This window comes from Musca autumnalis, unplaced genomic scaffold (genome assembly GCF_047663935.1).
Source record: "Musca autumnalis isolate F117 unplaced genomic scaffold, ASM4766393v1 scaffold_1, whole genome shotgun sequence".
NCBI lineage: Eukaryota > Metazoa > Arthropoda > Insecta > Diptera > Muscidae > Musca > Musca autumnalis.
This window is the reverse complement of record NW_027411644.1, coordinates 89079099-89091437: the sequence shown is the minus strand read 5'-3', so window position 1 is coordinate 89091437 and position 12339 is coordinate 89079099. Positions and strand designations below refer to the sequence as shown.

The 12339-nt window shown below is 36.5% G+C and overlaps 1 protein-coding gene across 2 annotated transcripts; it reads left to right on the top strand.

Moving 5' to 3' along the window:
- The first annotated feature begins 1546 nt into the window (after positions 1-1546).
- Positions 1547-11611, top strand: LOC141402716 (heterogeneous nuclear ribonucleoprotein F-like). 2 transcript variants are annotated; one of them, XM_073984589.1, is made up of 7 exons: positions 1547-1755; positions 3774-4207; positions 4274-4405; positions 5143-5287; positions 5810-5949; positions 10020-10480; positions 10545-11611. In XM_073984589.1, exons 2-7 carry the CDS (start codon positions 3814-3816, stop codon positions 10857-10859), a joined length of 1587 nt encoding a protein of 528 aa, XP_073840690.1. In that variant the 5' UTR covers positions 1547-1755; positions 3774-3813; the 3' UTR covers positions 10860-11611. The 2 variants fall into 2 exon arrangements, with proteins under 2 accessions (XP_073840690.1, XP_073840682.1); XM_073984581.1 differs by having other exon boundaries at positions 9870-10480.
- The last annotated feature ends 728 nt before the right edge of the window (positions 11612-12339 follow it).

Below are 12339 nucleotides of genomic sequence, written 5' to 3'. Positions count from 1 at the left end.
GTTGTTATTTCTTTATTTTATAACAAATTCTTCGAAATGTATACACTCTTGTTTATCTTTTGAAGAAATGTATAGGGATCAACCAACTGTTTTTCTGTAGGGATCTCTGCAGCAACTGCTTATAAAATGTATCGAACGGAGTGCATTTTTCATAACTCTGTTGGACTACATCGAAAGATGTTGTGAAATCATAACTCCAATTGCACAACTTTCACAATTTTTTGCCGGGAAGGAAATGTCTATAAATTATTGGAATTTAAAAAACTAATAATTTTTCACATTTGATTGAATGTTTTGAAAAAACATGAATAAAAACTCTTTAGATTTTCAATTTGAATGTTTCCATATCATTCCACTAAATGCATAATTTCTCGCAGAAAGTAGAATTCTTGCAAAAATGTTTGGGGTCGCTGGTAATTCATTGAAAAAAGAAAAGCTGTTTCAATTGTTTGCTTTATTTTTTTCAAGGTTAACAAAAAACTACACATATTAACAAATATTATACCGCCTCTATAAGCGGTGTTTTAGTGTGCGGCATGTCGTTCGGACCTGGAGGAGGTTACATGTCAATGATATGAAGGAGTCTTTATGGAAAATAGTATTTTTTATGGTGAATAAATTTGTTCTTCAAAAAATGTATATCCCTAATATACATCGAACATAAAGGGCCATTATTACATGTGTTCTTTTACTATCTGATGGATTTGAAAATGCTAAATAAACTAATTTGGAGGCATAAAAATCTAATTTTCACATTGAAAGATAATGGCAAGAAGCTCCTCCTTTACTAGGCGTTTATACCAGACAGTTTGTCTTCAAATACAACTCTGATTTACTAACACATGCATACATTTGTCGTTTGTCTCTCAGCTGTCCATCAGTTTTTCACAGACAGCCGGGTTGACAAATTTTTGACATTTTTGTGAAAAAGAAGTGAGATGATAATTCAAATGTGCTGAAAACAAAAGAATATGTACAAAAAAAAATATGTAAACGGAAAACAAAAAGAAATCGGTGATTTTCATTTATAATTTTACTACTGTTTTCGCAGTTGTCTGGACGCCTACGTCACACGGGCAACTTGTGGGATTTTGACAATCAATACATGAAGTCAACTGTCCTGTCATTTGTAAACGCAGGGTTAAATTCAATCATCACTTTTAACTTTAACTTAATCGAAACGCTATAAATCTGTTCGGTAAACCCAAACTATAACAAAAGAAGACTTATAATAATGGGGGAAAATAGATATATAAAATGCCGTATGGAATTTAACACTAACATTGCAGCCCAGTTCAGTCAGCTGGGTATTGCTGCACCATTTCTTGTTCTACCATGCCATGGGGATGGATTCTTGTTCCATGAAAATTTGAAATGAAAAATATTTCCTTTATAATTTTTTTCATTTGACAGTTTTTTCCTTTATAAAAGTTTTCATTTCACATTTTCATAGAAACAGAATTGAGCCCCTGGACTTAACAAAACACGTCTATTATTTTCCCAGTGTTGCATTTGTCAACGAGTACCATTTTGTTAGTCGGTATGTGGTACTCTCAAAGAAATTACTCAATACTCACACAACACTATACCCAGCGTCAAGTTTCTGTCTGTCAAACTACTTCAACGCATTCAAACGTCGGTCGTGCAGAGCCTGCAAATTTCGGGTGAAGTGAAAAAAAAATTGTACATTCTTCAGGAAACAAGAACTAATTAAACACCGGCTTTAATTTCCCGGGAAATTTTATAATACAAAAGGTAAATATTATCTATTTCTGAAAAATATTGTATTTTTTTCCTTGGTGTGTATGTAACAAAGAAAAAGAAAGTGCCGAAAAAAATGTGTACTTGGTGTCGCGAAAAAAAAAGAAACAAGGCCACTCACTTTTTTGTGCCACCAAAGAAGAAAAAGCAAAATGGCGGCGTCATTGAGTTTAGCGTGCTTGGTTGTGGTTTCTTCGAGAAGAAATTTGGGTATAATGCATTTTCTATAACAAATTATTAAAGTTATTTACATTTTTTATAGAATTTTTGTAGATTCAAGAGATTTTGCTTTTTAGCTTAGGATTTATTTGCCGGTTTGGTTTTTTGGCAACATGACGCCAGCAGCGGAAAAAAATCTGCGTGTGTATAATAGCCGTGTATATTTTTGGTATAGTGGTGGATACACATGAAGTTGTTTGTCGCCATACTGGTTGATGTACTGGGCCGGCAGCAGTTTTAGCTGGATAGGTTAGAGTTTGTGTTATAGAGTAGCCATGATATTTAAAATCTACTTGATAGAAACAACAATATTTCATCCAACAACCCCATTGCAGATTTTCTTAAAATAGAAAACTGCTTGCGTTTGTATACTTTTTGTTACATGTTGTACTGGAAATTGTAAAAATAGAAGTTCTATGAAGTTCTTTGTGTTTCTTCCTCTAGGTAAAAGTTTGTAGCATTAGAAAGCGAGCCGTGTAATGATGTGACATCACATTTGATGATTAGCGTTTTCCCAGTAACATGTTACCTACACATAAATTTTGTATTTTCTTATGTGGTTTACACAGTTCATACAGTTCATTGACACAGCTCATGAATCACATAGCATAATCTTGAAATGTGAGTGCATTGAAACTCTCTATAATGAAGAAATCTCTATAAGGGACATAAAATATTAGACTTGAATGTCGATTAGGGACACCTCTCGGATCGGGCTGAGATTTTTTAGTATAGGTAGCCCTTGGAACCCTGATCACAACGGTAAATAGTTTTCCGGGGGAAGTCCACACTTCCCGAGATATGGGTCTTGACATTTCAGAAATTTCGTACTTTAACACCAAGTATTCCAAATACATATTACCTAAACTAATTTTCTCCATATCATAGCAATTCCTCGCCCCGATTGGCTGTAATTCGGCTATAGACACGCCGGAACAGTTTGCACAATAATGAAATTATTGTTGTGTGTTTCATAGAAAAGCAATTCACCCACCACCAAATTAAGGGGTGTTATGTTTATACCTTCAAAGCTAAGGGTTAGTATGGTAAAGCGACATAAATCTGGTTTGCAACACCTGACTTTAATTTCCAAATAACGCAAAAAATAATACTCTAAAGTATTTTGGCATTGTCTCAATGTTATTATGCAATCCAATTGCTGCCGACTTGACATACGCGGCGGAGGACGTAATCTTACTATCGAATGTGACCACTAGAATCTTGGGGTAGTTTAGTAGTCGGAGTTTGGTGCAATCGACCAGGGCATTCAGTTGTGTGGTCATCTCCGCAGTACGAAGTGGCGCATATTTGCGTAAGATCGTATAAATTGGAGTTCAGTCATTCACATATAATATCTGGGAAGATACCCAACAAACCCGACGCCAAAACAGCCGCATACGCAACATATCAATACCTTCTGAAAAGGGCGGAATATAGAAAAGGTATAGGTTAAACAGTTCCGGAGATATCATCTCGCCTTTTAGAACTCCCTGTTTCAATCTTTGAGGCTTCTTGTTAATGGATTCTACGTAAAATAAGCGTCAATACATCTATATAATTATTCGCTGTTACAAATTTGATTGGGGGTAGTCTGCTCGATGTCCTCAAGTAGACACAAAGGCCTTTGATAAGTCGGAAGCCGCCAACAGTGTCCTATCTCACCATTTGTCCTGGTTAAGTTCTCGACTGATATGTAATGAAGAACTGTGATGTTTACGAAACCTATGCTGATGATTGGCAAACTCTTCCAGAATGAACACTTCAACTAATAATTTCTCTCCCTCTCTTTCCAGAACTACTTTTAATTCTACAAAAACACCTCCTAACAAAAACATGTCCAACGATCACGATAATCAAAATGATGATAGCCAAAACTATGACGACAGTCAATGTGAAGGCTCACAACAAGAAGAGGAGGAGAATGGATCCCAAAATGGTAATGATCAAGATAATGGAAATGACGATGGCGGTAATGATAATGGCGATGGAGAAGATGGCCCAAAATATGTGCGTTTACGTGGTCTTCCATGGTCAGCAACACATAAAGAAATCTTAGATTTTCTCAAAGATGTCAGTGTTGTTGGTGGAGCTGAGGGTATACATTTGATTACCAGTCGCTGGGATGGTAAAAATACCGGTGAAGCTTACGTTGAAGTTGAAAGTCAACAAGATGTGAGTGCAGCATTAAAACTAAATAATGCAACAATGGGTCATCGTTATATTGAAGGTAATTTTGTCTTATAGAGTAAATTTTTTATATATTTTATTCCTATTTTCAATTTACTCTCTCCAGTTTTTAATGCCGAAGCCTCTGAGGCCAAGGAAGCCATGCGTAAAACCACCAATCACGGCAATTCTTATGTAGTCAAGCTCCGTGGCCTTCCATATTCTGTAACTGAACAACAAATCGAGGAGTTCTTTAGCGGTAAGTTTTACACACCCACAAACAAAGAGTAATGCATTTTGTAGCTCGTGTTTTCTTTGAGTTTTTTTTTTTTGTTTTGTTTTCTTAATTATAATTTTAAAGTTTGAGTATTAGAAAACAAAAAACCATTGCATGTTACCTTTTTTTCTTGTAAGTACTGTGTTGTGCTACTACACAATTTCCAAACAATTTAGTAAACAAATTCAGTAAAAAGCTCTGGGCAAAGTGTTTTATAAGATCTCCATAACCATGCCAAAGAAAATATTACCCGTCTTCTTTAGGAAATGGGAACCACAATGAATGAGTAAAAGAATGATGGTGGTGGTGTTGGGAACATTTTGCTGTATCTCTCTCCCTACATGTGTTTGGGGATAATAATGAAGAGCAACTCCAATCCACAAAAAAATTTAGAAACAAAAAGTAAAATTTGATAACTAAAAACAAAATATTCCTAACAAATTTCTTCATTTTTTGGTTGACAATTTTAGTTAATTAGTTGTGTTGTGTATACTCTTAAGAATTAAAAACAAATCAGAAATTCACATTCAGCTCTTCAACAGCAATGTTATGACTGAATTGAACAAAAAACAAAATATTTTTAATATAAAAAATTAAAATGAAATTTATCTCACCTCTCAAATATGAACTACTCTACTACTACAACCTTTACAAATCAAAATGTTGGTTTAAGTTTTTGTTGTTATTATTCTTGTGTTATTATTATTACCATTGGGCAGGGTTGGAAATCAAAGCGGATCGGGAGGGCATTGTATTCGTTGTGGACAGACGGGGTCGTGCCACAGGGGAAGCATTTGTTCAGTTTGAAAGCCAGGATGATACTGAACAAGCCTTGGGACGTAATCGGGAAAAAATTGGGCACAGGTGGGTTCCTTTACTCTCTACATAACTAAAAAACAATCCATAAAAATATAAATACAATAATCAATAATAAAAACCTAAAGTTTTTATCCTGAAACTTGTACTCTACTACTAATCACAATATATAAAAAATACAATTTCTACATTTTAAGATAACTGGTTTTTATATACATATGTACCTATAATCAAAATTTTGCAATACGAAGGCGCTTGAGCAAAAATTCTTTATTTGTTTTTCTAGATCACATTTTTTCTCTCTCTTCTCTTAGATTGGGCTATACAAAAAATTCTAGCTAAAGTTTTATTGACGAGTTGGTTTCGTGAAATTGTAAACAATTTCCAGTTTCTTACCTTTTTTTCAAAATAAAAAGAAGTGAACAGAAACATGGAATGTTTAAAAACATTCATTCTCAGCGTCGTAAAAAAGCCTTGTCGCCTTAATGCAAATGGATTTTTCCTGTTTTTATTTCCTTATAAAGGTTTATGACATTAATAATTTTCTTTTTATTGCCTTTCCCCCTTTAGGTATATTGAAATATTCCGCAGTTCTATTGCTGAATTGAAACGTTCTGTTAGCGGCAATGGCCGTATGGCTCCATATGATTTGAAAGATCGTGGTAGCAATCGTGGTGGCAATAGCGATTTTGGCGGCAACAACCGTAATCGTAAGTATTCAAAAGATATTTTATTATCATTTTTGGCATAAATAGAATACTCTCCCACCTGGCGGAAAAATCTGCAAAAATTACCACAGGTAGATCTTGTTGTCCTGATCACAAATATATAAACTTTTCCGGGGGAAGTCCATACTTCCCGAGATATGGGCCTCTTAAGTTCCGAAAATTCCATTGTTAAAGTAAGAAAAAATTTTAAATTAAAAAAATGTTGTTTTCGTGCCCTCGATAGGAGAAAGTCGTAAATCCCCGGCCGAAGGCCGGCTACTTAGGAAAAACTTACAATTTAAAAAAAAAAATTTCAAATTTTTTCCGTCAGCTGGTAGAGTATTCAACTTGTTCCTCATTTTTTTATTTTGGTTTTAGTACAAGTTTTGTTGGAATATATGGAACAAACAGAGAAGCTAACTAAGGACAGCCAATATCTGTTTTAAAGACTACCTCGACGTTGTCTATAAATACTCAATTTCAGACGTCTAAAAAGACTCGGTGTTTGAAGTCTAAAAATACTCCCTTAAAGGAGTCTAAAAATAGTCCTTTTTAGTTGTGCAAAAATACCCGTTTTTTATCATCTAAAAAGATTACATTTCAGTCGTGTATAAAAACTACCTTTCAGTCGGCTGTAAAGACTACTTTTCTGTCGTCTATAAATATTCCTTTCCAGTCTCCTGTAAAGATTCCTTTTCAATCGTCTCCTTTTCAGTCGCCTACAAAAGACTCGTTTTCAGTCGTCTACAAAGACGCCTTTCTGTCGCCTTAAAAAAACGCCATTGAGTCGTATCCAAAGACGCCTTAAATTAGTACCCAATGACACCTTAAAGCCGTCCTTTAAGACGCCTAAGACGTCGTCTAAGAGGACGTACATTAAGTCGTCTAAAAATACGTTTTCATATTCGTCTAAATTACGTCTGTATAGTCATCTAAAAGATGTATTTTAGTAGTCTTAAATACGTCTTTAAGGACGACTTTAACGTCGTCTATAAGGACGAATTTAACGTCGTCTATAAGGACGACTTTAACGTCGTCTATAAGGACGACTTTAACGTCGTCTATAAGGACGACTTTAACGTCGTCTATAAGGACGACTTTAACGTCGTCTATAAGGACGACTTTAACGTCGTCTATAAGGACGACTTTAACGTCGTCTATAAGGACGACTTTAACGTCGTCTATAAGGACGACTTTAACGTCGCCTATAAGGACGACTTTAACGTCGTCTATAAGGACGACTTTAACGTCGTCTATAAGGACGACTTTAACGTCGTCTATAAGGACGACTTTAACGTCGTCTATAAGGACGACTTTAACGTCGTCTATAAGGACGACTTTAACGTCGTCTATAAGGACGACTTTAACGTCGTCTATAAGGACGACTTTAACGTCGTCTATAAGGACGACTTTAACGTCGTCTATAAGGACGACTTTAACCTCGTTTATAAGGACGACTTTAACGTCGTCTATAAGGACGACTTTAACGTCGTCTATAAGGACGACTTTAACGTCGTATATAAGGACGACTTTAACGTCGCCTATAAGGACGACTTTAACGTCGTCTATAAGGACGACTTTAACCTCGTTTATAAGGACGACTTTTTCGTCGACTATAAGGAGACTTTTTCGTCGACTATAAGGAGACTTTTTCGTCGACTATAAGGACGACTTTAACGTCGTCTATAGGGACGACTTTAACGTCGTCTATAGGGACGACTTTAACGTCGTCTATAGGGACGACTTTAACGTCGTCTATAGGGACGACTTTAACGTCGTCTATAGGGACGACTTTAACGTCGTCTATAGGGACGACTTTAACGTCGTCTATAAAGACGACTTTAACGTCGTCTATAAGGACGACTTTAACGTCGTCTATAAGAACGACTTTAACGTCGTCGTTAAGGACGACTTTCACGTCGTCTATAAGGACGACTTTAACGTCGTCTATAAGGACGACTTTAACGTCGTCTATAAGGACGACTTTAACGTCGTCTATAAGGACGACTTTAACGTCGTCTATAAGGACGACTTAACATGAACTATAAAGACGACTTTCACGTCGTCTATAAGGACGACTTTAACGTCGTCTATAAGGACGATATTCACGTCCGCTATAAGGACGATTTTAACGTCCGCTATAAGGACGACTTTAACGTCGTCTATAAGGACGTTTTTAACGTCGTCTATAAGGACGACTTTAACGTCGTCGTTAAGGACGACTTTCACGTCGTCTATAAGGACGACTGTAACGTCGTCTATAAGGACGACTTTAACGTCGTCTATAAGGACGACTTTAACGTCGTCTATAAGGACGACTTAACATGAACTATAAAGACGACTTTCACGTCGTCTATAAGGACGACTTTAACGTCGTCTATAAGGACGATGTTCACGTCCGCTATAAGGACGATTTTAACGTCCGCTATAAGGACGACTTTAACGTCGTCTATAAGGACGACTTTAACGTCGTCGTTAAGGACGACTTTCACGTCGTCTATAAGGACGACTTTAACGTCGTCTATAAGGACGACTTAACATGAACTATAAAGACGACTTTCACGTCGTCTATAAGGACGACTTTAACGTCGTCTATAAGGACGATGTTCACGTCCGCTATAAGGACGATTTTAACGTCCGCTATAAGGACGACTTTAACGTCGTCTATAAGGACGACTTTAACGTCGTCTATAAGAACGACTTTAACGTCGTTTATAAGAACTTTTTCGTCGAATATAAGGACGACTTTAACGTCCTCTATAAGGACGACTACAACGTCATCTATAAGGACGACTTTCATGTCGTCTATAATGACGACTTTCACGTCGTATATAAGGACGAATTTAACCTCGTTTATATGGACTTTTTCGTCGACTATAAGGACGACTTTAACGTCGTCTATAAGGACGACTTTAACGTCGTCTATAAGGACGACTTTAACGTCGTCTATAAGGACGACTTTAACGTCGTCTATAAGAACGACTTTTACGTCGTTTATAAGAACTTTTTCGTCGACTATAAGGACGACTTTAACGTCCTCTATAAGGACGACTACAACGTCATCTATAAGGACGACTTTTATGTCGTCTATAATGACGACTTTCACGTCGTATATAAGGACGAATTTAACCTCGTTTATATGGACTTTTTCGTCGACTATAAGGACGACTTTTTCGTCGACTATAAGGACGACTTTAACGTCGTCTATAAGGACGACTTTAACGTCGTCTATAAGGACGACTTTAACGTCGTCTATAAGGACGACTTTAACGTCGTCTATAAGGACGACTTTAACGTCGTCTATAAGGACGACTTTAAAGTCGTCTATAAGAACGACTTTTACGTCGTCTATAAGAACGACTTTTACGTCGTTTAAAAGAACTTTTTCGTCGACTATAAGGATGACTTTAACGTCCTCTATAAGGACGACTACAACGTCGTCTATTAGGACGATTTTCATGTCGTCTATAATGACGACTTTCACGTCGTATATAAGGACGAATTTAACCTCGTTTATATGGACTTTTTTGTCGACTATAAGGACGACTTTTTCGTCGACTATAAGGACGACTTTAACGTCGTCTATAAGGACGACTTTCACGTCGTCTATAATGACGACTTAACATGAACTATAAAGACGACTTTCACGTCGTCTATAAGGACGACTTTAACGTAGTCTATAAGGAAGTATTTCACGTTGTCTATAAGGAAGTCTTTCACGTCGTTTATAAGGAGGACTTTCACGTCGTTTATAAAGGCGACTTTCACGTCATCTTTAAGGAAGACTTTAACGCCGTCTATAAGGACGATTAAAAAATACGCCTTTTAAGCCGTTAATAGTAGCGCTCTTAAATTAATTTCAGTTTTTAGTTCAATAAAATCTTTGAGAGAGATTGCTAACATTTTTTTCGTTTCATATTTAGGTGGAGGTTGGGGTAGTGGTGGCGGCTTTGGGTCCGGCGCCAACAATACCCTCGGCTTCAATAATTTACCAAATTTTGGAAATAATGGCAATTTTGGAAATAATGGAAACTTTGGAAATTTCGGAAATAATGGCAATTTTGGAAATGGAGGTGGCGGAGGCCGTAACTTTGGCAATTTTGGTAACAGCGGCAATTTTGGAAATAGTGGAAATTTCGGTAATAACGGAAACTTTGGCAACAATGGTAATTTTGGAAACAATGGCAATTTCGGAAATAGTTCCGGTGGTAGCGGCGGCGGTGGATTCAATCGTTTCGGCGGAAATAGCGATTTTGGCGATTTCAATAACTTTGGAAATAATCGCGGCGGAGGTGGTGGCCCCAACAACAATGGCGGTAACTTTGGTAACTTCGGAAACTTTGGTAATTTCGGAGGCGGTAACAATGGAGGAAGTGGGGGCGGTTTTGGAGGTGGATTCGGTGGCAATAATATGGGAGGAGGTGGCGGCGGCGGTGGTAACTTTGGTCCCATCGGCGGTGGCCGCGGTGATGATTTATATGTGGTCCATATGCGTGGTTTGCCATTCAGTTCATATGAAAATGATGTCTTTAAGGTGAGTGAAAGTATAGGGAGTGAGATTGAAAACATTAACGTCATTATCTGTTTTCCTATTGCAGTTCTTTGAGCCCCTACGCCCAGCCAATGTACGCATAATTTACAATGAAAAGAATCGCCACAGTGGCACAGCCGAGGCATGCTTTGAATCATATGAAGATGCCCAAAGAGCAATGAAACGTGATCGCAATCAAATGGGTTCCCGCTATATTGAATTGTTCTTTAATGGCAAAAAGAATTCCGCTGGTGGAGGCGGCGGCGGTGGCATGGGTGGTGGTAACAGTTTTGGAGGACCGCCAATTGGCAATAATTACAGTTCGGGTGGTAGCATTGGAGTTGGTGGTGGCAGTAACAATTCCTTCCAAAGACGCATCTAAAGTGACAAGCATCTTAATTATAACTCCAGAGTACCAACACCACACCTCCACAGAGAGCCCACACACAATAAAGTGTGGCCGTCAGCCAGACACCTAGATCTAAACTTTTTTAAATAAGGTTTCCTTTTATCACTTATTCTTCTCTCTACCACTATCCGTCGTATTTAAGTCGTCTCTCCTACTCATTCGCTATCTCTTAAACACGTTTACAAAGTCTCCTGTCGCCTAATACAGTGCTATAATTTTTCTTAATTTAAACTTTTAATTTAAGCTTTAGTTTTTTGACTATTATGATGAAAATTTCTTCCTTTTTTAATTAGTTTTTGTTTTTAATACAAAATAACGGAAATTAAAGACAGCAGTTGTGCTTTTATCCTCTGCTGAAGCGTAGTAAAATACAACAACATCCATCTACTTTTATGAAAAAAGAAACATGTAATTCCTATTGGAAAAAATATTAAAAAAGAAACAAAAAACACAAATCTAATTTTATTTATCGCTATGATTTTTAGTATTTCTGTATTTCTATAACTTAAGAAAATATGATAAAGAAACAAAGAAAAAGAAATCACAATTTCCAACACATGTATATTGAAAAATGTACGCAAGAATCGCGTTTTTCCCCTTAGAGAAGATTAGAGATTTATTATTAAATCCATGTTGGATTGGAAAACGCTGTAAAACAATTATTTAAACTATAAGAATTTTAACGTATTTCGAAAAAATAAATCTAAACAAATCCTAAAATAAAAGTTTTCTTTTTTCAATTGAAAGGGGGTGGGTGGGTCAAGAAGAAGAAGTCTTCATAAAAGACTGTTAGAATGTATCTTCATAGAAGATTGAAAAATGGGTTCATTGAGCGAAAGATAGGGGAAGACATGTGATGTCTTTATAGACAACTGAAAAAAAGAGCTACTATAGATTGAAGGATGTGGGAAGTGTGATCGGTGGTATGTGTTTGTTTCGCACTTTTATAGGTAGTTATTAAGTCTGTCTGGTTACTTTCCCAGCAAGAATTGTCCAGCAAGAACTTTCTCAGAGAGTAAGGGGTTTTTATTCTCTTTTGCTAGAAAATTGTAAAAAGTAAAAAGACACCTTCCCAGCAAAAACCAGCAAGCAATCAGCTGGCTTGCCAATAAAGGAAGCAAACACGTTGTATTTTATTAAAAACTAGCGGACCCGGCGAACTTCGTCTCGCTATTAAGGAAGAAAATTTCATACAAAAACTCAATTTTCGATTTTTCCAATTTTCCGACTTTTTTAGAGAGATTTTCCAAAATTTTCTTCCGTAAAGACCTTCTCCTCGAAAATACGAATAACTGACAAAAAATTTTACAGAAATCGGCCTAGCCGTTCTCATTTTATGAATTACTATACATTTTTTACACCATTTTTATATATATTAAAAATAAAAAAGAAAATGAAACAAAAAAGTATTTTTCCACTTTACAAATTTGTTTTCCATAAAACAATACAATTA

Bases quoted from the DNA above. Each gene is read 5' to 3' on its own strand.
- LOC141402716 (XM_073984581.1), top strand. From the start codon at position 3,814: ATGTCCAACGATCACGATAATCAAAATGATGATAGCCAAAACTATGAC. The intron at 4,406-5,142 runs GTAAGTTTTACA...ACCATTGGGCAG, and splicing joins AATCGAGGAGTTCTTTAGCG to GGTTGGAAATCAAAGCGGAT. The intron at 10,481-10,544 runs GTGAGTGAAAGT...TTCCTATTGCAG, and splicing joins ATGAAAATGATGTCTTTAAG to TTCTTTGAGCCCCTACGCCC.